General features: G+C 35.8%; 1 protein-coding gene across 1 annotated transcript in view; it reads left to right on the forward strand.

The window, feature by feature from the left end:
* The first annotated feature begins 10,035 nt into the window (after positions 1-10,035).
* The window catches only part of LOC134740531 (protein Wnt-10a), a 39,129-nt gene continuing 24,783 nt past the window's right edge, over positions 10,036-24,381 (forward strand). Inside the window, exons 1-2 of the mRNA XM_063673042.1 lie at positions 10,036-10,732; positions 21,005-21,249. Coding sequence (XP_063529112.1) covers positions 10,644-10,732; positions 21,005-21,249 — 334 coding nt within the window. The 5' untranslated portion in view covers positions 10,036-10,643. The remainder of the gene's footprint in view (positions 10,733-21,004; positions 21,250-24,381) is intronic.

The following is a 24,381-nucleotide window of genomic DNA, read 5'->3' on the forward strand; positions in this document are numbered from 1 at the left end:
ATTTAACGCGAGAGGTATAGATATAGCTGTTGATAAATTGTCTGTAGTTAAAATACTGCGTTGTAAAGATTACACTGCGCCGCAGTCTTCGTGGGCAGAATACCGTCGAATCACCCTCCACAATGGGAGGTAATTAAACCACAATACAAATATTCTCAACTCCGCGTCTCGCAGGTGGTCGCAATGAGAATATATCGTCAAAGATCATGTACTGAGAATAATTACACATATTTTTATTGTGCCTATTCACATGAGTCTCTCTGAGGGGGTTTTCCATTGCATAATATATCGTTCAGAATATACTGAATTTATCTATTATGGTGAATAATTTCAATAACTATGATATTGTTAAACTATGTTCTGTAACTTTTTTCATTTGCCCCTTTGGAAGTTGATACAAGCTACATATGGCCTTTGATAAAATAAATAGATTTTCAGAATCATAAAAATGATTTATTGAATTACAATAAAGCTATATTATATAAATCTTAAATCGTGTATTTATATAGGGCATCTCTCATTTAAGACGGCAATATCATATATTCACTACGTCACAGTAATTTTATTAAATTTTATACGCGAAGCAGACTGAGCAATTTTCGTCTTAAAAAAAGTAATTGACTCGTTTTCATATATTTAAAGATACAAGTAGCGCTGAAGCTTTGTTAGTGAATTAACTTGCATTGCAATAGCATAAGTACAATCAAGTACAAAAGGCGTATTTAATGCTTTAATACATCATCTGTATATTTTATATCTGCAGGAGGCGGTATAATTCATGTTACCGGTCTGTAACCCATTAATTAATCTATCATGACAACGCACCAGTGGCGTTCCCAGACCTCAATCGCTCACCGGACGAGCGCTGAAGAAATTAGATCGATTACCAGATAAATCTATCGACTCATCGCTACAATCGATACTATCGATACACTGACAAATTACGCTCTGTCCTCTCTGTGAAGGTTTATCTAGCTCTGTGGCTGACGTTTCATTTGCGTAAAACAAAAGAGCTTCGGATTCAAAAATCGATTATTATTAATTTTTAACTTTATAGCAAATACGTAAAGGTTTAATTTAGAATAAACGATGAATAAACGGATTGGTATGTCGATATGTTTTTTTTTTGGTTTGTTTACGGATTACTTGGTTGTGTACATAATAGGTATTAAACATCGGTAAATATGTCTCGTTTGTATGTATAAAGTTTATGAATGGCGGAAGCGGTTACGATAGTTATACGGCCATCTTTGTATTACTTTGTTTGGTTTTAAGAGGCCGTAGTCGATTTTGGAGCAAAAATGTAAAATTCATATATACACGTTTTGTTACGTAATATCTAAATAACAAGTATTGGTTTCTATTAGCACGTCTTCTCATCTTGCCTTTTAATAATGAGGTCGCGAGCGTGCATCACCGGTAATATATGAAAAGAAGGGGCAGTTTTTAAAAATTCATCAAAAATTTATGATGGTAAATTATACAAATTCATGTATAAGAATAGTTTCAGCAAATGTTGTAGATTGTTTAAGTATCAAAATTACGTTGAAATTAAGACGATTTTCAGAGAAATTGTCACTTGTTTTGAAGTAATTTCTGGAGAAAATTGATTTCGTCTAACTTTCATTTACACTACTTCAAAGTCATAATAATAAAAATGTAGTCTGATAAACGTCAAGTACAGGATATGTGTAATACAAAATTACCATGTTTAGCCGTCCAAAATTTACGAAATTAACAAATAAGAGCGACAAAATCAGTGTTTTACGCGCGTTTACCTAAACGTCCATCAGAAAAGCAAACATTACTAATTTAGTGAGTCTGTTTTCAAAAAATTGATCTGATAAAAGGTAAGATAAGAAGATGTGCTAATAGAAACCAGTACTTGTTATTTCAATTAGGTAACAAAAGGTGTACAATTTCACCGACGAAATCTATCAATTTTACATTTTTGCGACTAAAATCGACACCGGCCTCTTAAGTTAGGTAAAGAAATATCTTGGATAAACTGAAATATAAATATGTAAATCATATACGAAATAAAAAGTGACCAAGGCCTCCAATGCCCAGGGCTGGGATCGACGCGTAAATTAAGAATCGCGGCAGACGCTTAACTTAACCACATAACCACTATTAGGCCACCGAGTCTCCGCCATTTTTTTATATGACAGTTATTACATTCAGGGTGAAAGACATTATATATTAATTGGGCCATCCAGGATAACTAGGATAAATACTATTTTATTTGTTTTTGTCAAAGATAGATATAACTCCGTAATAAATGGATACAGTCTAAGGAAAAAACGTGCCTCGAAAATCACGAAAATTTGATTCTCGATCAGATGGCGCCACTAGTTTTGGCCTACACTCGTATAGAGGGCGTTGACTGTTTCGTTTGTTATTTAACAATTTTAACGCATATCAGTGAAAGAACATGGGTCAAAATCATAAAAATATTTAATGCAAATAAAAAAAATCATTTATCTATATTTAAATACATTTTATCGTATTTTTATAAATATTTATTTTTAGTTTTAAAGTGTGTCGACAGATGGCAGTGAATTTACTGGGGTTACAAAATTTACTATGACAGTACCGCTCTAGTATAAGTTACTCTATGTTTTTATAAAGAAGAGTATGTGCATGCTGGTAGGTAAGTACGTTTTTGAGAAAATGTTATACCAAGTCAGAAAAAAAGGATCACAAACGTCTTAGAGATCAAACAAAGTATATCGGAGCATAAATAATTCAATCCACAAAAAATCCCTCAAGTATTTCCGGGAAAAAGGATCAAGTAACCAAAAATTTGTGAATTAAGAAAATTATTTTGCTCACTGGAAAAATAAAAGCATGATTCTAATCTGTAATTTCTTAGATTTTTTTCTTGATTGACCTGTACAATATATCTAACTAGCTTGTGCCTGCGACTTCATCTGCGTAGAATGACGTCTGACGTATCGTACCGCCGTGAATTCTTTTAAGCATTGTCCGAATCGGGCCGTGTAGCTACGAAAATAAACTTGTTACTTCTCACATACACTTACGGCTCGTAATCATAGTTCCCGTAAGTCGTGATAGAGCATTCGCAATGATAGGGTTAACTCGAAGGGCTTCCATATATGATTTATGTTCGTATTATTTTGAATTTATATGACACAACCTCACATATATGTCATATTTGAAAAATAGGGAAAGTCGTACCTACCGAGCTAACTTTGAATATCATTTGCAATTGCAAAGTGTGGTAATGTCATCGTTAATGTCAAATTCCTTTTAAAATATGTCGTTTATAATGGCACTCTCACTTTGTTCTATTCAAGTCGGTGCAAAGTTAGCTTACACGGACTCTACCTACATATTAGTGTCGTCGTAGAAGGTACCTCATTGTCGCTTACCACAAGGACGCTGTGACAGGGCAACATTACTGCAACACTATTGCAGCGCGACATTACTGCCGACTGCTTTACTACAGCAGTGCCTAATGTAGTATGAATCCGCACCTACCTAAAGATTTCATCACGACCGACCAATCTATCTTTCACATTAATGCGTGAGAACCTTCACTAGCCATATCTCACTCATAAAACCCATAGGCATAGGTTATTTTGTTAATTATCTTGTAAATATTAACACATTATTTTGTAAAGTAATAAATAGCCTTAAGTTCGTAAGGGCGACGCCACGCGGGCACAATTAGAAAACTTTAGGAGCTATAAAACGTCTATAAATCAAGATGGGGAACGCTATGCGTTAGGGTGATCGTGCACTGCGATTTGAAAGCGCACTAGATATAAAAACCGGCCAAGTGCGAGTCGGACTCGCGCACGAAGGGTTCCGTACCATTACGGAAAAAAACAGCAAAAAAATCACATTTGTTGTATGGGAGCCCCATTTAAATATTTATATTATTTTGGTTTTAGTATTTTTTGTTATAGCGGCAACAGAAATACATCATCTGTGAAAATTTCAACTGTCTAGCTACCACGGTTCATGAGATACAGCCTGGTGACAGACAGACAGACGGACAGCGGAGTCTTAGTAATAGGGTCCCGTTTTTACCCTTTGGGTACGGAACCCTAAAACATACCCATTATGTAACCCATATCTGCAAATTTATTCAACCTTTCTGCTGACAAAATAATAATACCTACAGTTAAGAGTCATATGAACCACTTCAATATATCGTTGTACAATCAATCTCTCAACAATCGTTATACAACAAATCTACAATCAAAGTTGATCAAAATTACGCTCTCATTTTAAAACAACATTCTTAAGTTACATGAAACTTGACATGAACATTCAAGTTACATATATCTATGTCTGGTACTGGTGCTCGATGTCAATAAATTATCTTTCATATAGGACCTACGACACGCAAAAGTTTTCTGTGGGGTTTAAACCACATAGTTTTATAAATGCATTTAAACCGATTTGAAATAAATCAAACGCAGGATTTAAGAGGTCTATTTTTTTTCCTCGTATATTTCCTCGCATAAAATACATTTTGCAGCATATTATTTAGCAGAAGATTACTTTAGCCGACTTTCGTTTAACAAAATTGTATGTACTATTGCAAACTCTAAATTTAACATAATGATTTTTTTCTGCTAGCGGCAAAGTGGGTTAAGTTAATATTTTTGGAAGTCACTGAAAGTTGTTCTTAAACAACATCGTAACTCAAAAGGGCCCTTAAATCTATTTCTCTGCCAGTGTGCGCCGCCGCGGGCGCTCGTTAGCATCTATACGCGACATTTCGCGGGACTAATTGCGCCTCACCAGCCGATAACCGCCTGCTCCGCGCATGCGTGCGATTAATGCGTGTAGCCTTTAATACAGCCTTTTAATATATGTGCAAGAGCAGATACTAAAACAGGGAGAAAATAAGAAATACATCATGTCGACACGACGTGTGACACAGCGTTATTTTATTTTTGGATTAACGGCCATGATTTTAACGCAAATAACATATATATTATTATTATTGCTGGTTTACGGGTTCGCCTACAAATTACAAAAAATGTTTTTTATTTTATTTTATGTAGGAGCCAAAACCGAGACGAATGGAAATCGAGGGGGGAGGCCTTTGCCCAACAGAGGGACATCGTATAGGCTTATAATAATAATAATGTAGCAGCCAGGATTTTACTTATTTTCTTCATTAAAGGTAGTCACAGGAGTTATTTTGAAATTCCCAAACTGATCACAAATTGTACTTCAAATACGAAGTATCTTTTAAAACGATCGACCTTTTTTATTAATATTGTCATGGGAGTCGTTTTCAAGATTTTCGGGGGCACAGGTTAGGAATATGTGACTTGTTTCTCAGTGTGCACCGCCACGTCCGCGAATGCGCGCAACCTTTTAATATTTGTGCGTAGTACAGATAGTGACTAAATAGGGAGAAAGGAATAAACTTAACGTTTAGCATAAAGTTAATCTGCACCGATTTTTTGAGCGATTTAGCGTGGAAGCGTCACTATCAACTATAAATTCCGATAAAAATATGATGTTTCTAGTTGCGCTACCACACTTTTGTCACTGATGCCAAGTGGTTGTGGAATTAAATATTTTAGACGTACCCTAGTTTTACCGATCATGTTCCACAAATGAAATGACATCCATTTAACATTTTTTGCGGTACAAAACGTTAGTTCTTAAGTCGAATTTTGCTAAATCGATAGCTTTTAAAGTTCTCTATCATTGACCTTCATTTGTTCCATACTGAACGGTCACCCTGTATAAATAAAATTATTGTTTGTGTTTTCTTAATATGTAAGTTTTTTAATTTGCTTGAGACTAGGTATTTCCGGGACTTTATGTATACTGTAATATTACATTTACATTTAACAACCTACATACATGACGTAATTTCAGTCAACCAACGTTATTAAATTACTATCATTTATCACACCCACCGCAATAACCAGAGAAAAGCATGGAAATCCCACAAAACATAAGCCTCACCCACTAAACGTCATGTACTTGGTAATTTCATAATAATACTGGCAACACATCGCAATCTAACCTCTAACTGAAAAAGAGCTTATGTCCTTTTAATATGAAGGAACTTATGGCGTTTTAAATTAGTATGTTGAATATGTTTCTCAGCTAATACTGTGTTCGCGGGTAATTGATAATAATACGGAATGACCCGTGACAGTAGCTGTGAGCGAAGTTGCTAGCAATGGATATAATTGTGTACCCTCTGGGAGCTCTGCAGCTGTGTTTTGTTATGTGTTGCCGGTTTAGAAAATTACCCTGTATCTGACGGTAACGGGTAGATTATTAAACTAGCACTGTACGCAGATTATTTTATACATAATATTTTCGTGATATAATATGACTTCTATCACATTTTACGTTTTGAATTTAAAGTAATTCCAACCCCTAGTGGCCAATTCAAAAAGCTTAATACATTTTTCATGGCATAACATGAACAATGCAAATGTACCTAAATTCAATTTAATTACTTAAGTAATTTGCAGAAAAGTATATCGATTAAAATAAATATATGTTAAAACAGAACTTGTGTTTGGCCTATGAGTAGGTGTATTGTCTGTTTACACATTGATCAAATTTTCTATAGGAGATCGCGCCTACATTTTTTTAAATTTGCCGCCTTTTTTTACTGACGGGAATGAGTTACCAAATTATATGTAAACAATTAATTGTACCTGGAGTTAGACCAAGATAAGTCTGCAAAGATTAATTGTGTGCTATCAAAATCATTGCAAACTTTTCTTGGTTTAACTCTACATAACCATTGACCCTTAAGTCAATTTACTTTATCCTGGCAACACAGTTAAACAATATAAGCGCGCAGCCAGGCTCTGCGTAATGCGTAATCTTCATCGCAACGTATTTACTGAACGATACGCCCTAATGACAGGTAATCGTCGATCATTCTCACAACACGACGGGATTGTTATTAATATTCTCGGCCGATGTCTTCATTTTATAACCTTTATGAAATATATTATGTATATAGTAAAGGTTTAAGGTAAGAATCCTTAAAAAAACTGGCCAAATGTTAGTTGGAGTCGCAAATCGAGAGCCCCAAAAAGCAAGTTCATAAACTATGAAAGCGATACCAAACAATTCTCGAACCCTAATAAAAAGTAATATTTTTGCCAAAAATATTTTTCTTGGTGCAAGCTTTTATCAAATTAAGCTTCCAAGATTTGCCCCACACTAACATACTAACAGGGCAAGTTAATTGAAGCTTGTAAAAATACAAACCTCGTCGTGTAAAACAATTAAGTAAACCGTACAGATAATATACCTATATCGATAGGTAATAATTAAGTAAAACTGTTAGAGGGTGGCAGATACTTTTAGCGCTTTGTTTTATCCGCTACTATTGATTAACTTTACTGGAATACGAAGACTTAAAACTACCATTCCGTCAGTATACATTTGATTAAATGATGTATAAATTGTTAAGTCTATTGTGAGGATGCGTGGCATTTCAAAGGGATAATTTGCATACCCTGACTCCGCATAAGCAGCTGAGACAATGAGCATTGCTGACGTTTCGATGACTCCGTGTTTCTGATGTGTCTAATTTGCAAGTTTTTTTGCCATAAAGAAAAACAATTTTATGGCCCGTTTAATGGTAAAAAGATACTCCTTTAGGTCCAGAGGTGACGCATATACGTTTTCGACCCCTTATAGAGTGTGTTCAAAGCTTACCATTTTATTAGGTCCTGTTAAGTATTTTATTTATTTATTAACAAGATATATACAGTGGTACTACGTAAACGAAATTAATAACTAGCTTAAATCTAAATTAGGCCCTTGAGGCATTGTACCAAGGATGCTGGCGGCATTTCCCCGCTGTATCGCAATGCTGATACGTTGTGCGAGAAAGCCGCCAGCTCTTCGGTCACCAGTTACGTCAACCAGACGCTTCGCGATTTCTGCAAACAACTTATGCGCGCTGGGACCCCATGGACCTAGAGTTTCAACTCCAAATGGAACGAAATAATACTCTCTACCGAGGCTCTTATAATAATAAGGTCCTGTTTAATAATAAAACTTCCACACAGACATATTAAATATCGTGTTTAAACAACCGAGTTGGTAACGTGTTTTACATCGAAGAAACAAGCGTGCGCCGAAACCGTGAGCAACTCTGGTGGAGTTATACGTGCGTTGCCGACACTAAAGCCTGACCAGTAATATATGATCATTGTCAAGAGGGCGCTGTTCATTCTCATGTATAGGGTGATAGTTCAGTATAGTATGAAAAAATTAGTTCCAGTGAAATTTCGCAACATGGCGCGTGATCATATATTCCTGGTCAGGCTTTACAAGCTTACAAGGATTCATCTTTAAATTGAGATATTGTGTGCAATAATTCTATTAAATAAGATTTTTTTTTGTTTGGTGGTAAAAAGCTAGTCGTGTTGGGGGGTCAATTTTTATTTCGTTGTCGTTTTCTTTTTTCATTCTCGTCAGATTTCGATAAAATTTGGTGAATAAATAGTTCCCTATTTTGTACAATATAAGCGTAATTTTACCGTATGTCCTAAAAAATCCAACCCTGAGTCAATGAGGGGCTCTTCAAACTTAACTAAAAATCAAAATCTGCCCAATCGGTTCAATTAAGACGTGGCCTATTTTTTTTTTGTATTTCATAAGTATTTTAAAAATGGGATATATATTTCACTAAATTCCATCTGCTCTTTATTCTCAATAGGTCGAGGTGGACGCGTTCTAGAACAGTACCTAAGTAATGTAACGTAAGGAAAACAAGCCAGCAAGCAATAGCTTATTAATAAATATGACAAAATGGTTGGAATAAAAAATGGTTGGAAGTTAAAAAATCATACATATCAATAGTACCATCGCCCACACTAACTGACAGTTCGTAAACCTTATTACATAAAACATAAGGTCCACTGATGGACAGTTAAGAGTGTCTGTTTATACTTCATTTAAAAACAAAATTTCCGTGAGACAGACATATTAAATATATTAAAACGAGTCTGCGTCGGTCCACCATCGCGGGCTCCCGATGATGTTCCTCGGTACGGAACGAAACATGTCGACCAGTTTTCGGCTTAAAATACGGGAGTGATCCGTTTTAAATAATTCTAGTTATAACTAAAATGTTTAATACCCATGTATCTACCTACTGAGTGTTTTTTTATATATAAAATAAAAAGAAAAAAAATACATCATAATACAAACTACATGGATGTTTAATATCTTAGTTTTAGATTGAGTATCGTAAGCAACTTCGTTGACAAACTAATGTCATTGTAACATTGAGTTTGTCTAAGAATGGAGATAAAAAATGACCACATTATGAATTCTGTATAAACAAAGCAACCATAACAATATTTTTTTAAATTTCAGTTTTAGGGGAAAGAGATGATAATGGGTAAAAACAGCACGTAAAATAATATCATACTCCCATTGTACAATAAAAAGTGCTACATACTACTAAAGCTGTATCGTCCCAAATCTATGACAATCCAGCGAGAATTACATTTTTAAACTAACAAGTATTAACAACTTATTGTAAACTCTAAAGCTGTCGTTATAAGGTTGGATTTAGCCTGTTAATTGTTACACTGATTGTCAACGATTGTCATTGCGCACGCGACTAAATCGCCCCTAATGAAGGGGTTGGTGCCCTTAAACCAAGGGGTTACGACGACAATACATCCCAGTCGATTATATGGCCAAATTAATTTTATGGTTTCATTACAATCGTTGCTAATACTTGATATTTATACATTCATTGTTTATTCCTTTGCAGTGACATAACGACAATGTTTTTAAAATGATGCCTACATACATACCTATAATGCCACGTATGAAGTTTACTTTTTTTATCATAGAGTATGTTCAATAAATATTAATCGCAGGCGAAGCAAAACAAGTTTTAAAGCTCTCTGTCCGACATGTAGCATTTAAAAGACATGTTGTGTCTATAAAAAATCAATGAATTAGTATGCGATTTTACAGTTGTGCCATTTTAATCGAAACTCCCGTACTCATTGCAGGTTCCACTTAACATTTACATACATCAATGTAGTTTTATAGAATCCAGTGACAATGTAAACAAAATGTCAAAAATAAATCCGTTCAACGGGACGTTTCCCATGGTCCGGATAAAGCGTGGGGCGTTTTATATAGGCAGGGATTCCGTCCACCGTGCCACTGTCAAACGAGACCTCATTGTGAGCACACGCCTATTCCATCAGTGTAACTTGTGTCTAAATAATAAAGTAATATCGTGTAAACAAGGATAATGAGCGAGTAGGTGGGGTCGGCAAGGCGTCTGCCTCTCCTTTTTTTCTCGACATCTGGGCGGCGCGAAGAACACGCCTCACAGCCCACGCATCCGAACGCAGCGCGGCCAAACACGCTCTACACGACCCGACGGCAACCGTATAAACAAACAATTTAAAAAACAGTTCGAAATTTGAAACGTCGTGACGGATTCCACTCTTAATCGTTTTTTTTCTTGTTATCTTTTTAATTGCCAGCCAGGACGTTAATTGCTCAAACCGGAGTATGGTTGTATGTAGTTTTATGTGAGTTTTGAAGTGCGCGCGCTTGTTTTGAGGTAAGATTGTCAGTGAAGCGGAAACGATGAGCTCTCGGGGCCAGGTGGTGTTGCCAACATGAAGCACGGTATCGGCGAAGAGCACAGAATGCGCAAAAACCCTAGGGCAATCATTTTGTTGCTGTTCATTTTGTTTAGCAAAGCAAGGTAAGTCTATTGGCAAACACTTTTTGTTTATTTTTACCCGACAATCGAAAAGGAAGAGTAATTTATTCAATGGATGCATGTATGTAGGTATATACTTCCTTCGTAATTAGCGCCTAACTACTTTTAATAGTTTAAGATTTGTTTTAATTATGTCACCATGTTTAAACTATATGAGTGACAAGGGATTTAAGTAAATAGACAGGTAGGATAGGAATTTAAATTCTTACAAGATTTCTTCTTTTGAACTGCTGTGTATTGACAGTGTTTGTAAAGAAATTCCGTATTGGTTACAATTTTAAGAAAGTACCTACCTATATTATTGTATTATGTGTGTTGTACAAAAATGCTGTCATTTATTTACAATCAATAGAAAAGAATTAAACCTATCATATAGGTACATCTTATTGATCCAGCTTCCGTTTCAGTTTGGGCAAAATTGTTTTCATATATCCGGCTGTTCATGTTCACCTCTACGGATCGCAATTCTCAACCGATTCTCCGAAATTAGCTGAGCACTTGAGCAGGTTCGATGATTGTGTGGATAAAGTATTTTGGTAACTTCAGTTTTCAGAAAATTTTCCAGTTTTTCCAGGCCACAGCTCAGCAGGGTGGCCCAAAACTACGTTAAAAAAATGTCAGGAATATTATTTTTTACTTACAAGTTTTTACAAAATGTTTTTAAAAGTAAAAACTGCAATCATTAAGCTAAAATAAAACGTATTCTTTAAAATATTATCCTTTAGTTTTGCTACAAAAACATCAACGTTTAATTATTAACAATATGCCACAGTAAAAAAAATATCAACGTATGTTTGTGGGTAACTTTGTACCTACATATATCGAATAATTTTATAAAATAATGAAAGAGCAAAAGGACATAGGTAGTAGGTACTTTTTGAAACTTACTTTATGTAGCATTTAACAAAATCTAATCGCGCGTCAATGGTTAACTAACAAAGCTAATGAAATATTTTTGCTATCCGCTTTTAAAGATTATGGCTGTTTGGTTAAAAACATGCGTAACAAACAGAAATTAGTACGGGGAAACGGACTAAATTAGGATAGTTAATTTGAATCTAAATTAACTTTCTCGAAACTTAAATAATGTTTGAAAATGGTCACGTGACTTATCGTAGCATCTGTCATCATGACCCCCAGGCTTATCAAAATCACAAATGTAACCCTACCTCAAAAGTAGCTGCAAAGCAGTTGTTGCTGCAACTGTCGTGGCATCACGACACTAATCATCATGCTAATGGTTCCGCATGATGATAGCAATGATAATGCATGCAAATACTGCCGAGCAACTGCCATACAAGCGGAACAATTTATTAATAGGTATCCCTATGTAAGTAGCTATTGGAATCGTAGATTTATTTTGAACTGTTAGGTCCATACACTTTTTTTAACAAGTGTGACCCAATCTCAAAAGTACCTAGTTGTAGTTTCAAATGTCATGCCATCACGGCACTAATCATGCTAATGGCGCCGCATGATGATAGCAATGATAATGCATGCAAATACTGCCGAACAACTGCCATACAACCGGGACGATTTATTACTTACGTCTATTTTTACACGGGTAAAATCGTGGAGGGCTATTTGAAACCTAGGGCTAATTTAAGAGTCTTATATTTTTTGTCTACATAAAAATGTTAGCTTATCTCAATAATGGTTATACATGATAAAATAGTAATGATAATTCATGCAAATACTGTCGGGCAAAGATAGATATCCTCTTTGCTGTCGGGTAACCAGACACAACGAATTATGAATTATTATGTACCATTACGTGGGGCTATTTCAACATCGAACATCAAACGATAAATATAAAATTAAATTTTCACAAGATATGTCTCAACAAAACATACACTAAATAATAGTATAGACTGACCACGCTAATTTTGCAAAAAATTGGCAGTAAGAATGCATACCTACATATCCCTATAAGCTTTATACTTAAAAGTTTGTGTGGTAGAGCGGACAAATGCAAATATACGACGCGAGAAGCCGGGGCCACCCAATCGGGCAAATTTAGGAGCTTGCTAACTACGGTACGAGTATGCCACCGCCGTATAATCACTACTACTGACGTGGATATCAGAACAAATGCTGGAAGGAATGGTCTAACTTCAGTGCTATTATATTATCAATATCTATCTACATATAATATATACTCTGGCACCGTCCCACCTCCAACGGACTAATGTAAAAGCGGGCGGAGCGGCGGAAAGCGCCGAAATTTTAAAACGTAATAAATATAAGAGCCTCGGTAGAGAGTATCATTTCGTTCCATTTGGAGTTGAAACTCTAGGTCCATGGGGTCCCAGCGCGCATAAGTTGTTTGCAGAAATCGCGAAGCGTCTGGTTGGCGTAACTGGTGACCGAAGAGCTGGCGGCTTTCTCGCACAACGTATCAGCATTGCGATACAGCGGGGAAATGCCGCCAGCATCCTTGGTACAATGCCTCAAGGGCCTATTTTAGATTTAAGCTAGTTATTAATTTCGTTTACGTAGTACCACTGTATATATCTTGTATGTAAATAAATGTTTATTTATATATACTCATGGACAATTTTAGAGGAACGCAAAAAAAGGTTTAATTACTGAATTGCAGCAGCTGAAGTAATTTCAAAATTAGTTATTAAACTTTTTTTTGCGTTCCATGAGTGTAGGTATATATTTCGCCGTCTAGTACCCACAATAGAAGCCTTATTCAGCTTACTGTGGGACTACGCCGATTTGTGTAAGATTGTTCCATATGGGTGTTTGGGTGGTAAGGTGAAAAATGTCGTTACACTTTTCCTAAAACTTTAAAAAACTACTATTTAAATATAGTTTTAGCTTCAAAAAATTTTTTATGGAATCAAACTTGTTCTCAATATTGGCTCTAATCTCCTGAGAACCACTTAAACGTAAGAAGAAATTACTTCCTCGGCCACTGTGGCATATATTATAAAGTAATTCCATTTTAACTCCATATTCATTCGCGTAAGTAGTCGCGTAAAGACTAAGTAATTTTATATACCTGTAAGTACTTATCAGAATTGTAATTACAAGTAGACGTATGTGTTGATATTATTATAAAATGAAAAATCATACGGCAAAAAAGTTACATGATTTGAATTTTTTTACCGATCAAAGCTAAGCTGTGCCAATTCTGTCCGTTTGTGTCTCCTCCTCTCCTGCACAACGTTCGATAATTACATAGGTTATTTTGCCGATTCAATGTTTTTGAATTTTATTTTCTAAATGGCCATGAGGGTTTAATATTTTGATATCTTGAGCATATTGATTGGTGTAACAAGTTTCAGTTTTTATTCATTTTCAGTGACCTGTGTCAGGCAGGAGCATATATCTTGTGCAAAATAATAGTAACCGACTATGTACAAACCATTGCCATTATATGCAAACAATGGAATGAAAACCAAGCCTGAAAGTAGGTACCTACTTAAATATTTTACTCAAACTTTACATGCTAGATATTTAACGAATACCTACTCCTATTTACCTAAATTAACTCTAGAGAACGGTTTCAACGATTTCGAAAAAAAAAAACTCATACTCATACTCATACTCATACAATACTATAAGTACACGCGTTTATGTAAACGAGAAATCAGCTTAGCTTGAAGTTTTGATGTAAACGCATGAAGATAAAAAGCATACACTCGGCCAGATATGTAAATATGTATTAGGTACTTTAAAAAAACAAATACTTAGGTAAAGTTAAAAAGAAAGTCCGATTTATGAAATCAGAATAATAAAAAATAAAATAACAAAAGTTCTAGTTACACAATCAAAGCATAAATAATAAACAAATGACATTTCAGAGAAATTGATTAATCATTACATAATACAATTTGTGCTCAGCGATGTTTCGAGTTGAAGATAGGTCTAAAATAAACACTACCTGTTTTTTTTTCTTAATAATGTAAAACAATAAATGAAATATAGCATAGAAATCTAGACGTTTTGGTTATCTTGGGGCTGTTTTTAAACATTTTAATGATACATCCTAACAAAAAGATTGCTATAGGTAATTCAACTACATATAATATATCCATTATGTATGTGCGACGTGTATTATAATCAGGTAGTGTTTTTAAGGTCGAATCTTGCATGGGATAATCATATTTTTCATAAAAGCTCAAATTTATTAAGATCACCTCTAACTATCGTACATAATTGCTTTCCATTTTATATTACATAGCTACCTCATATAGGTCATAGGTGTCTGTGATTTTAAAAGGCTTCTAATGGATGTTAACATAAGTAGGCAGCAAACCGTTGCTCTTATACGGGACCATTGAGACCATTCCATAAAATTTAACTCTACGTCGAAGCAATTACTATTCATAATCATAAATTACTCGGTAATTCCGTCAAATAGCCCAAGTGGAGTGTTGGCAATAAATATATGTAGGTAATTTGTCCTGCTGCTAGGTAAACGTTTAGCGCTGTTAGTCTTTACATATTTTAGAGAACCACGTTTATTTATATCTTAGAAGACCAAGTAAACGGAATTCGTTTGCGTCCTTATCATGCCCCTAAAGCAGGTTACATGTATCCTTGCACAGCGAGCTGCAAAATCGCATATCTAGTTTATAAATTAATACCATTAATAAAGTGTGAATGGACTTTTGCAGGTGTCTGTACTTGTCATTAAAAAAAAACAATTTAAGCTAATATGGACATTTACCTGTAGGTAAAACTACAGTTAATCACGGTATATTTACCATATGAACTTGGTGTAAAAAAAATCAGCACTAGTGCAAACACGATATTAATGTGTCAACTGACGTAGGTACCTACTGCGAGTGAGACTTTTACCCACACACTGTAAGCGCATCTGAAACCTGAAACAGTGCCGAAATATCGGTAAATCGTATAAAAAAATTAACATGGTAAATATTTCATAATTGCCTTAGCCTTAGTATTAATGGAAATCAATTGTCTTTTCTTTTGATGTCGTTTTCGTGTACGTACTTATAGTGTCTTTGTAGATGAGAAAAAGCCTTATTCCAAATTAATTTTCTCCTTGCTCTTTCCTACAATTTTATAAAATGTAGCATTGCATAAAGAGCTTTATATGCGTTATGCGTTTCGAGCACTTTGCTCATGCCGATACACTTCATACTAAGATGGAGTCTCAATAAACCTACAAACAGATTAGTATTAATGGCCTATGGACATAAGCAAAGATAAGCCCATATGTAATCGATTTACGATCATTTTAACAGTTATCGAGAAAACCGATTGCCTTTAAGGATAACATTTTTACATACTCCGCACAAAGCAGGTTTATCTTAAGCTTATAGCATAGATAGCGAATACAAATAGGTATCAAGTACACAGCACATTGTTAGTACACGGAATTTCAATCAGGGTTTAAACCTTCGATTTTTAAAAGGCTTAAGCGTGTAATAGGAGCGTTCAAGTTTGAGCCTTTCTAACTGATTAGAAGGTAGATTTTAGATTGAAGTGAGAGGCGTTACGTCATTGTTTTAATGGGAGCTCGAGAAGAGAAAAGTATTTGCAGAATTGTCGGCATGCAAAGAGAAGCAACGCAAGTAGCTGTAATTTGTATTGAAATAACCTTTCTGCCCGGATCGCAGCATTTCATCAGACGGGTCCCGACAAGAGATTTATTATTTTTTTATCCGCAAAGACTTGAGGTTCGAAATTATTGTTTTTATATCCAGCGAAGGAATTTTCAAAGCAATTATATAGGGTTTTAATTGGATCAAAGTTGTTACTGAGGTTAAAACTGGAAAAGCTTATGCTTGATTCAGTTTTTACAATGTTCATGGATGATGTGAAGTGTCTAGTCATTAAAGAGCTCATCAGGGTAACTGGTTTGGTACCAAGAAGCGCGGTTAAGAGCTGAGATTAACGCGGAGCCTAGATTAATGATGAAACATCAACCCTTAACGTAACGTCGTACGTATATAACATATGTTGCAAAATGTATGAAAATAACTTGTGTACGTACCTTAGTTACAATAATACAATTTAGAGAAATTAGTTTTATTCCAATGTAAGTGCTTTTAATTTATACGCACAACACAATAGTAACGTTCAGTAACAAGTTGAAAATCATGTCGAATAATTTATTAGGATTTCTTCTGTACTGTGAAAGATAGTTTGCCAATCTCATTGAGTACTTAATTCAAAAAATATCCGAACTTAAGTAATAAAGAAAAAAAAAGATCAATATCCTAAAACCGATTTTGTTGTTAAAAATGTTTGCATTACAGTAACAAATAAAAATAAGTATTTTGTTAGGGTGCGTTGGGGTACGATAGAACGGGTTTTTCATGAGAGGTAAGACAAAAAAATCGTCCGTATGGCGAAGCATCACGGGCGACTTTTCATCTCACCCGCATGAAAAACCCGTTCAATCTTATCTGTTATGCAAACATTTCTTTCAGCGTTATTTTTGTATGTCGTCTCGATTAAAATGCATATTGTGTTCATTTCAAGTTTCAAAGTGAAACATATATAAAATTTTTAGGGTTCCGTACCCCAAGGGTAAAAACGGGATCCTATTACTCACCATCAGGCTGTATCTCATGAACCGTGATAGCTAGACAGTTGAAATTTTCACAGATGATGTATTTTTGTTGCCGCTATAACAACAAATACTAAAAATAGAATAAAATAAATATTAAGTGGGGCTCTCATACAACAAACGTGATTTTTTTGCCGTTTTTTGCGTAATGGTAAGGAACCCTACGTGCGCTAGTCCGACTTGCACTTGGCCGGTTTTTTAAATGAGCCATGTTGATCGTCGAAAATCGTGAAACATTCCCAATGGTCCACCCCGCATGCCTGGACCGTGAGAACCGCGCGATAACCGACAGTTAAGTAAAGCTCGGCCGGAAAACTGTGTTTAACTTCGTATTGTTTTTCAACTGATAACGACAGCAAACCTCTTAATTGTGGTGCAATTGACACTGAGTAACTGTTTTTTAGTATAAGGTCCGCTGCATTTAAGATACAGTAGAACCTCGATAACTTGAAGTCCACGGGAAACGTTAAAAACTTTATAGTTTTTAACTTACTGAAGGTTTAAGTTAAGGAGTTTCCAATGGCTCTCATTTTTACATAAAGAGGTTCATTTAGAGATAAGAGGGCTAGGTTAAATACAAATGTTACTTTATGATGATACAACACACTTTATTTAAGATATAAAGGTACTTACCATTATTTTATTTTATTTTCCCAAAAATGCAAACTACTTTTCACTGCTTCGATCGCTTTAAATTTGTCTTGTCAGCGTATGTTTGTGTTTTGAATTCATTTCACTTAGAATATGTATCGGAGAATGACTAGAAAAATAATGATCCAAAGTTGCGGTACTCAGGCCTCAAGGTAGAGCTTCAATGAATTTAATTAAACATGAACAATAAGTTTACAATTCACACTTTTAGGCATGTGGTCAACACGTGGACGCAAGAAAAACAAATTTTTCAACAGAACCTTTTTTTCATACGCCTTTTTAAAATGATTTTTTAATAAATGTTCAAGTTATACAGGTTTCGTACTTTAGTAAAAGAGTTTAGTAAAAGAGGTTTTGGGCTCTGAGGGTAGGGGAATACACAACTTTATTAACTTATAGAGGTATTTACGTTATCGAGGTTCTACTGTATATCGTATTAAATTAAACGAACCTAACGTAGAGCAATTTCTGTGTATCATTTTTGGAACAAAGGTCTCATACAAAGAGGCAACTTAGAAAATATAGTGCTTGCATAGTTGTTGGAGTGTCTTCCCAGTTCCCACTCGACCTACTCCCACATTTTTTTTTTTCAGTTGAGCCATGTAATTGGACCTGTGTTTTTTCACCACATCTGCCTTCTTTTTTCCCTTCAAAACAGTTTAAATTAAAAAAATATTATATTACAATCATGTTTATATCCCGAATCTGAATAATACCCAAAACGCTTCCTCGCCGAGTTATTTTGTCTGCCCTCCATTTTAACTCAACTATTCAACAAAATTCGATAAGCCTTCAAACCGAGCATTCCTCTCCGATATTCACCAAAACAACATTTAATTAAAATACTTTTCGTGCTTATTATCTATCGTGAAATACTTCCATAAATATTTTGTCTCAATGTTTTGATTTCGGTAACCTCGGTAGCCGTGTAACAAATTGTTTCTCGTATTCGGTAAATATTTTAAATTCGTTCGATAACATCTGTTCTGAATAAATTAATTACAGCGACATTTATTATAAGAGAAACTACTAATTAGTGATCATATTAATATTAGTGGAAAACTTGTATTAATTATGCGATTTGATTGTTTGCTCATGATTGTTTGTTTTTTAAATATGTGAAATACCACATCATTTTAGGTGTTTAATTATTTTCTGACGAGGATAACTGAGTTTCAGCAACAAAGGTATTTTTAAAGTTCATTTATAGCACAATCGGATTAAGTCTCACCTCGAAATCCTTCCAAAGATATGAAATTTGGTATGTATGTTAATTAAAGGTCTCTTTTTCATGTCCACACTGTTTGACATTTGGGGACCTCGAGGAATCGCAGCCATCTTGGAAAATGTGTACCATCCTGGAGAAATTTGCGTTTTACTCTAAATATACGTTCTCTATGAAAATACGGTGTAAGGCAACATTAAAGCTTATTAAATTCTACACAAAAAAGTCCTAGATAACTTTGCGGAAAAAATACATCTTGTTATAGAAAATAATAGCTAAATCCGAAACTTGAAATCAAAATATGAAACTTGGAGGAATATGAATTCCACTTTTGTCTATACATTTGTACACGTTCTACTCCAATATCAACATTTTACTCAACTGCGACTTAAACAGAAAGTAGGGTTATGGGTTTAAATACTGAAAATCAGTACACCCTGTAGCTCAGGATACTGGACGGATTTTTAAAAATGACATATCGGTAGATTCCTCTTGCCCTTCACAACCTGTTTATACCTTTTTTATTAAAGAAAAATTAATACAACCGCCTTGAGAGGACGCCGAATAGTAAATCATATTTTTACTTCTAGCGCCTAAACTATTGAGTGGATTTCAATAAAATAGACATCAGTAGATCCTTAATTGGTACACGAATGCTATGCAATACAAATTTACTAAAATAAATGGAGGAAAAATATGTAAAACTTAAAAATGTGACTACAGATTTTAGGTCTTAAATGGGGTTTAAACAATAGTGACAGTAATGAAATTTGACACCTACAATTTCAGGGATCCCTGTTTGCGTGTCATAAATGTCATGTGTCGTGTCATAGACGAAGACGACGACGACGACGACTACGACGAAAAAATTGAGAAAAAGAAGACAAAAAAGACGAAAAAATTATACACCATTTGTATAGCGAACATTACCTATTTCACTTCAAGCTTTTGACAAAATGATTTTCCGGTAGAATCACGTTATATTAACTTGACATATCTGTATCTAAGCGTTTATAATTTATATACTCAAAGGTGAACTGGAAGAGATCCGTTAAAGGGATAAGTTCGTCTTTATACTGCCTATCCTGTGCCATACCTTTTTGTGTTTTGTACAATAAAGTGTTTATACATACATTCAAGCTCTTAGTCAATTTGTCTTATAATGTCCTATATACACGGTGTTACTTGAGCCATTGAAAACCTGAGACACCCCAACAGTTCTGTTTTTTTATTCTTTAATCCGATAAATATTTAAAAAATAGACGACTTGGACGCATTCTACCCCAAATGGTGGGAAAATGGCGATGACAGGGTCGAGTGGAGAAAACGAGGGGAGGCCTTTGCCCAGCAGTGGGACACCAAAATAGGCTAATAAAAAAAAAAAAATAGTTTAGTTTTTTTAACAATTCTATTTGACTGGTAATTCTACACAAGATGCTTCGTCGTTTTAGTGACATGAAACAATTGCTAGTTACCATCCTAAACACTGTTAACAGACCATTTCCATACCTTACTGCAACGAGATAAGGTTTACCAATAGCCAGTTAAGGGTGTTGCTCATTGACAAATAACGTGTCAAATGCTAGTTATTGATATTGTTCCATTACAAACCTGTAGAATGGGCATGTAAAAAAAAAAAAAAAAAAATATTAACCCCATTAAAACAGCGCGATCGATTTTCCTATCGATTCTGAACAAAATATTTTTAGGTTTTCAGTGGGTCAAGAAACACCGTGTATAAGTTACATATTTTCAGTAGGATATTTTTTGTTTGTTCTTATTTTTCATGAGTTATTAATTGCATTTATACCCTTCTTCCCAGTTCCCGAAACAACATGGCGCCCAACCACCTCCTCAACTCCGCTCTCACCTGCCGCTTAGTCGGAGGGCTGACCAGAGAACAGAGAGCCACGTGCCACGAGGCGCCTGACGTCGCCACCATAGCGTTCGAAGGTCTGCAGCTGGCTGTCAGAGAATGCCAGCATCAGTTTCGGTGGCATCGATGGAACTGTTCCAGTCTAGTGGTTAAGAGCAGCAATCCGCATGCTAGCGCTATTATGAAAAGAGGTAAACAGCGATCATCTTAGAGCGTTTTAAGATTGTCCGATCCGACATCGGATGTCGGATTACCTTTGGAGAAAAACAGCTAGCTGCAAGTAAATGCCCTATGATGGCATCAAGTCCTTTTATTTTTGCATTTACTCGTACGATTTGTTTTGAACAACCAACAATAATTAAATGTGTCAAAAAACACTTTTTGCTTCTTTGTAGTCGTATATAATCAACACCCGATATCGGCTCGGACAATGTGAAACGTTCTTAGGTATTATAGTTCAGAGAACATCCGATGTTTTTTCACTGTAGGCTCTCTTTCAAACACTTAACTTTCAGCTATTCTACTAACTGACAAAGATCAAAGTATACAATTTTGGGAACAAATCAAATTATTTTATTAAATATTTTGTTGTGTTTTTTTATGAAGTCACACTACTATATATAAATTATAAACTGCAATAGATGTCATATATTAAAGAAAAAGTGACGAAGACCTCCAGTGGTGAAGGCCCACCACTCACTCACTCACTCACTCACTCACTCGTCAGGTCAGGTGTCACTGTGTAAAAAAATGTATGCATCTAAAGGGGCCCACTGACTATCAGTCCGCCGGACGATATCGGTCTGTCAGTTGTTCGGAGCTGTCAAATTTTTGTTCTAACTGACAGGCCGATATCGTCCGGCGGACTGATAGTCAGTGGGTCCCATAATTATGGATGGTATAGAAAGGATGCCAATCTCTTATGGCAGAATTGTTGCAAAAATGACCGCTTTCAGCTTTAAATAATAATTCCTAATCTCTCCGATGGCACTAGGTAGGCTCTGAAACCAAAGAGTATTGTAATATATAGGAGATTCTATGACATGAACCATAGAGGTATAATAATGTAAAGATGAAATGGGGGAGGGGTAGCAAATAACCCGACCAAATTACGTAGGTTGTTTAGAAACAACCTACTACAATAATACTAGAGTATGTTGTCAGGAATGTTAAAACGTGTTTTTAATTTTGTCGCATTGCGTATGTTCTTTCCCTCACGGTCGCACGGGTGCACACCTATATAAAATACTAGGTGTATGGTCTTGGTGCTTCAGTGTATGGTGGCGCCGCCTATTTTCTGTTTTTTACGGTCACTTTTTGATACATGAAGATTCATTTCCTTACCTCTACCTTCCATACATCTAATGTTGAAGGCGACTTGTAGTGCCATCTATTGAACCATTTGGCAACTAATAGCTATAATTAGTTTTGCGAGCCCCTTAATTTACAATTCTAGTAATATAGACGCATGTCTTCGTAATAAAACAACCTACTAAAGAATTTATAACTTATAACTCCTAGTTAACTCATCCATAGCAGGCATTTACAAAACCCTTTAATGAAAAAACAGATTTTATCGTTGGCAATAGTGACGGGTGACAGACATACTCATTTATTTTACACATGTCAATGTCACAACCCTTAGTAAGCAGGTGGTCTCCTGAATATAAACAGTAATGAATAATACACTAAATTATTGCACAGAAGTTTTATTATACATACAATAATTATATCTCAAGAAATATGCGCTTTAAAAATAAACCGAACTTGTATATTTACGAGGCTTTGTTGCTAATGGAGAGACACCAATAACATGGCGAGCTCGTAGGTGGCGGCAATCAACGTAATGCCAAAACCAGTCCGATGCGTCGCGTATTTCCACCAGATAATATTATTAAACGCAACTAAACTCGAACCAATCGCCATCAGCCATTACAATCCGAATTTATTACGACGAAAAATTATCCACGCACATTATGTAGAGATTCAGACCCACCGGACGGCATTCTATTTACAGAGACTATATCCTCGGGTGTGAAAAGGCTTTGTGGACCTTATTTTTTCCACAATCATCGCACACGTTGACGTGGAAATTTACGAGCATGGAGGATGGGAGACAACAAATAATAAGGTGATTGTTGGCCAGGTGTGCCTCGCTCCCGCGGCCTGATTTCACGCTTCGTGTGCGACCGGGGCGAGCCATCGCCACACGATTGCCTCAACCAATTAATATCTTAAATGGAATTACCTGGACTTAAGATCCATCGGAGTTTCTCAATTTTCTATACGCCTCTTTATAGCTGCACGCATTTTAATAACGGTTTGATATTCACCATAAAGCTTTATAGGGAAAAGAGGAATTTCTGAAGCGAGTGCTGATCAGTCGTTGATGAGAGATGAAGTCATGAAGATTTAATTGCTCGACAGATGCCAGTATAGAGTTAACATGTTATCGTGCAGGGTATTATGTGATTTCGGACATCCATAGCGCCGGTAATCCGTGACGACACCTTCCGGCCCTTCATCGACATGATTCCTTTTAAATTGAAAAATTGTGAAAAAGCGTATCTAAACACTTAAACATCTTTCTTAACTTGCCCTTTGTTGGGGTCTCGAATTGAAACGCCGACGGAGAACGAAAGCAAAAAAAGTCGAAGAACAAATCGAGAGGCTTTTAAATAGGATAATAGCGATCGATGATCGAAGGAGAAAGATAATAATGATTCCGGACCGTTGGTTTTTTTGCCCGTGCGTGGATTCATTGGGTGAACGCTAGACGGATGGCATTCGGGATAGATCACGGATTTGTTCCGCTTCCCGGAGATCCTCCACACGTTGTTAGCGCTCTTGTTGTACGTGACGCTGCGACAATGCCCCACTGTCAACGATTTAATGACTTTTGTGAGGCTAATGAGACTATTGTCGGAAAAAAGTTTTCGCCTCGGGCGTTAATGGAGGATGGTGGGTTAGATTAGCGTGAGATGTGAGTCGACGCGTCGGATGTCGCCGGTGTCACGTGAGGGAATGGCGCGCGTCGGGGCATCAGGGTGGCGCGCATGCTCGATACGATCTGACCGCGACGTGACGTGAATACACCGCGCAAACGACTCATAAAAAAGTGACATTTATTGGCGTTTTATATCAACAACGTGTACGCAGGTGACGTAGTGGCGACAACATACTGCGGTTATGATCCCGCAAAAACGCGATTCATCGCTCAGAGGCGTCTTATCTGGCGGAGCGTCGTGGGAATTCGACGGTCTTTACGATGATGTCTTTATTTTTGACAGATTCGCTTATTCATTCTAAGACCACTATAGTCC

Source organism: Cydia strobilella, chromosome 4 (assembly GCF_947568885.1).
Source record: "Cydia strobilella chromosome 4, ilCydStro3.1, whole genome shotgun sequence".
Taxonomy (NCBI): domain Eukaryota; kingdom Metazoa; phylum Arthropoda; class Insecta; order Lepidoptera; family Tortricidae; genus Cydia; species Cydia strobilella.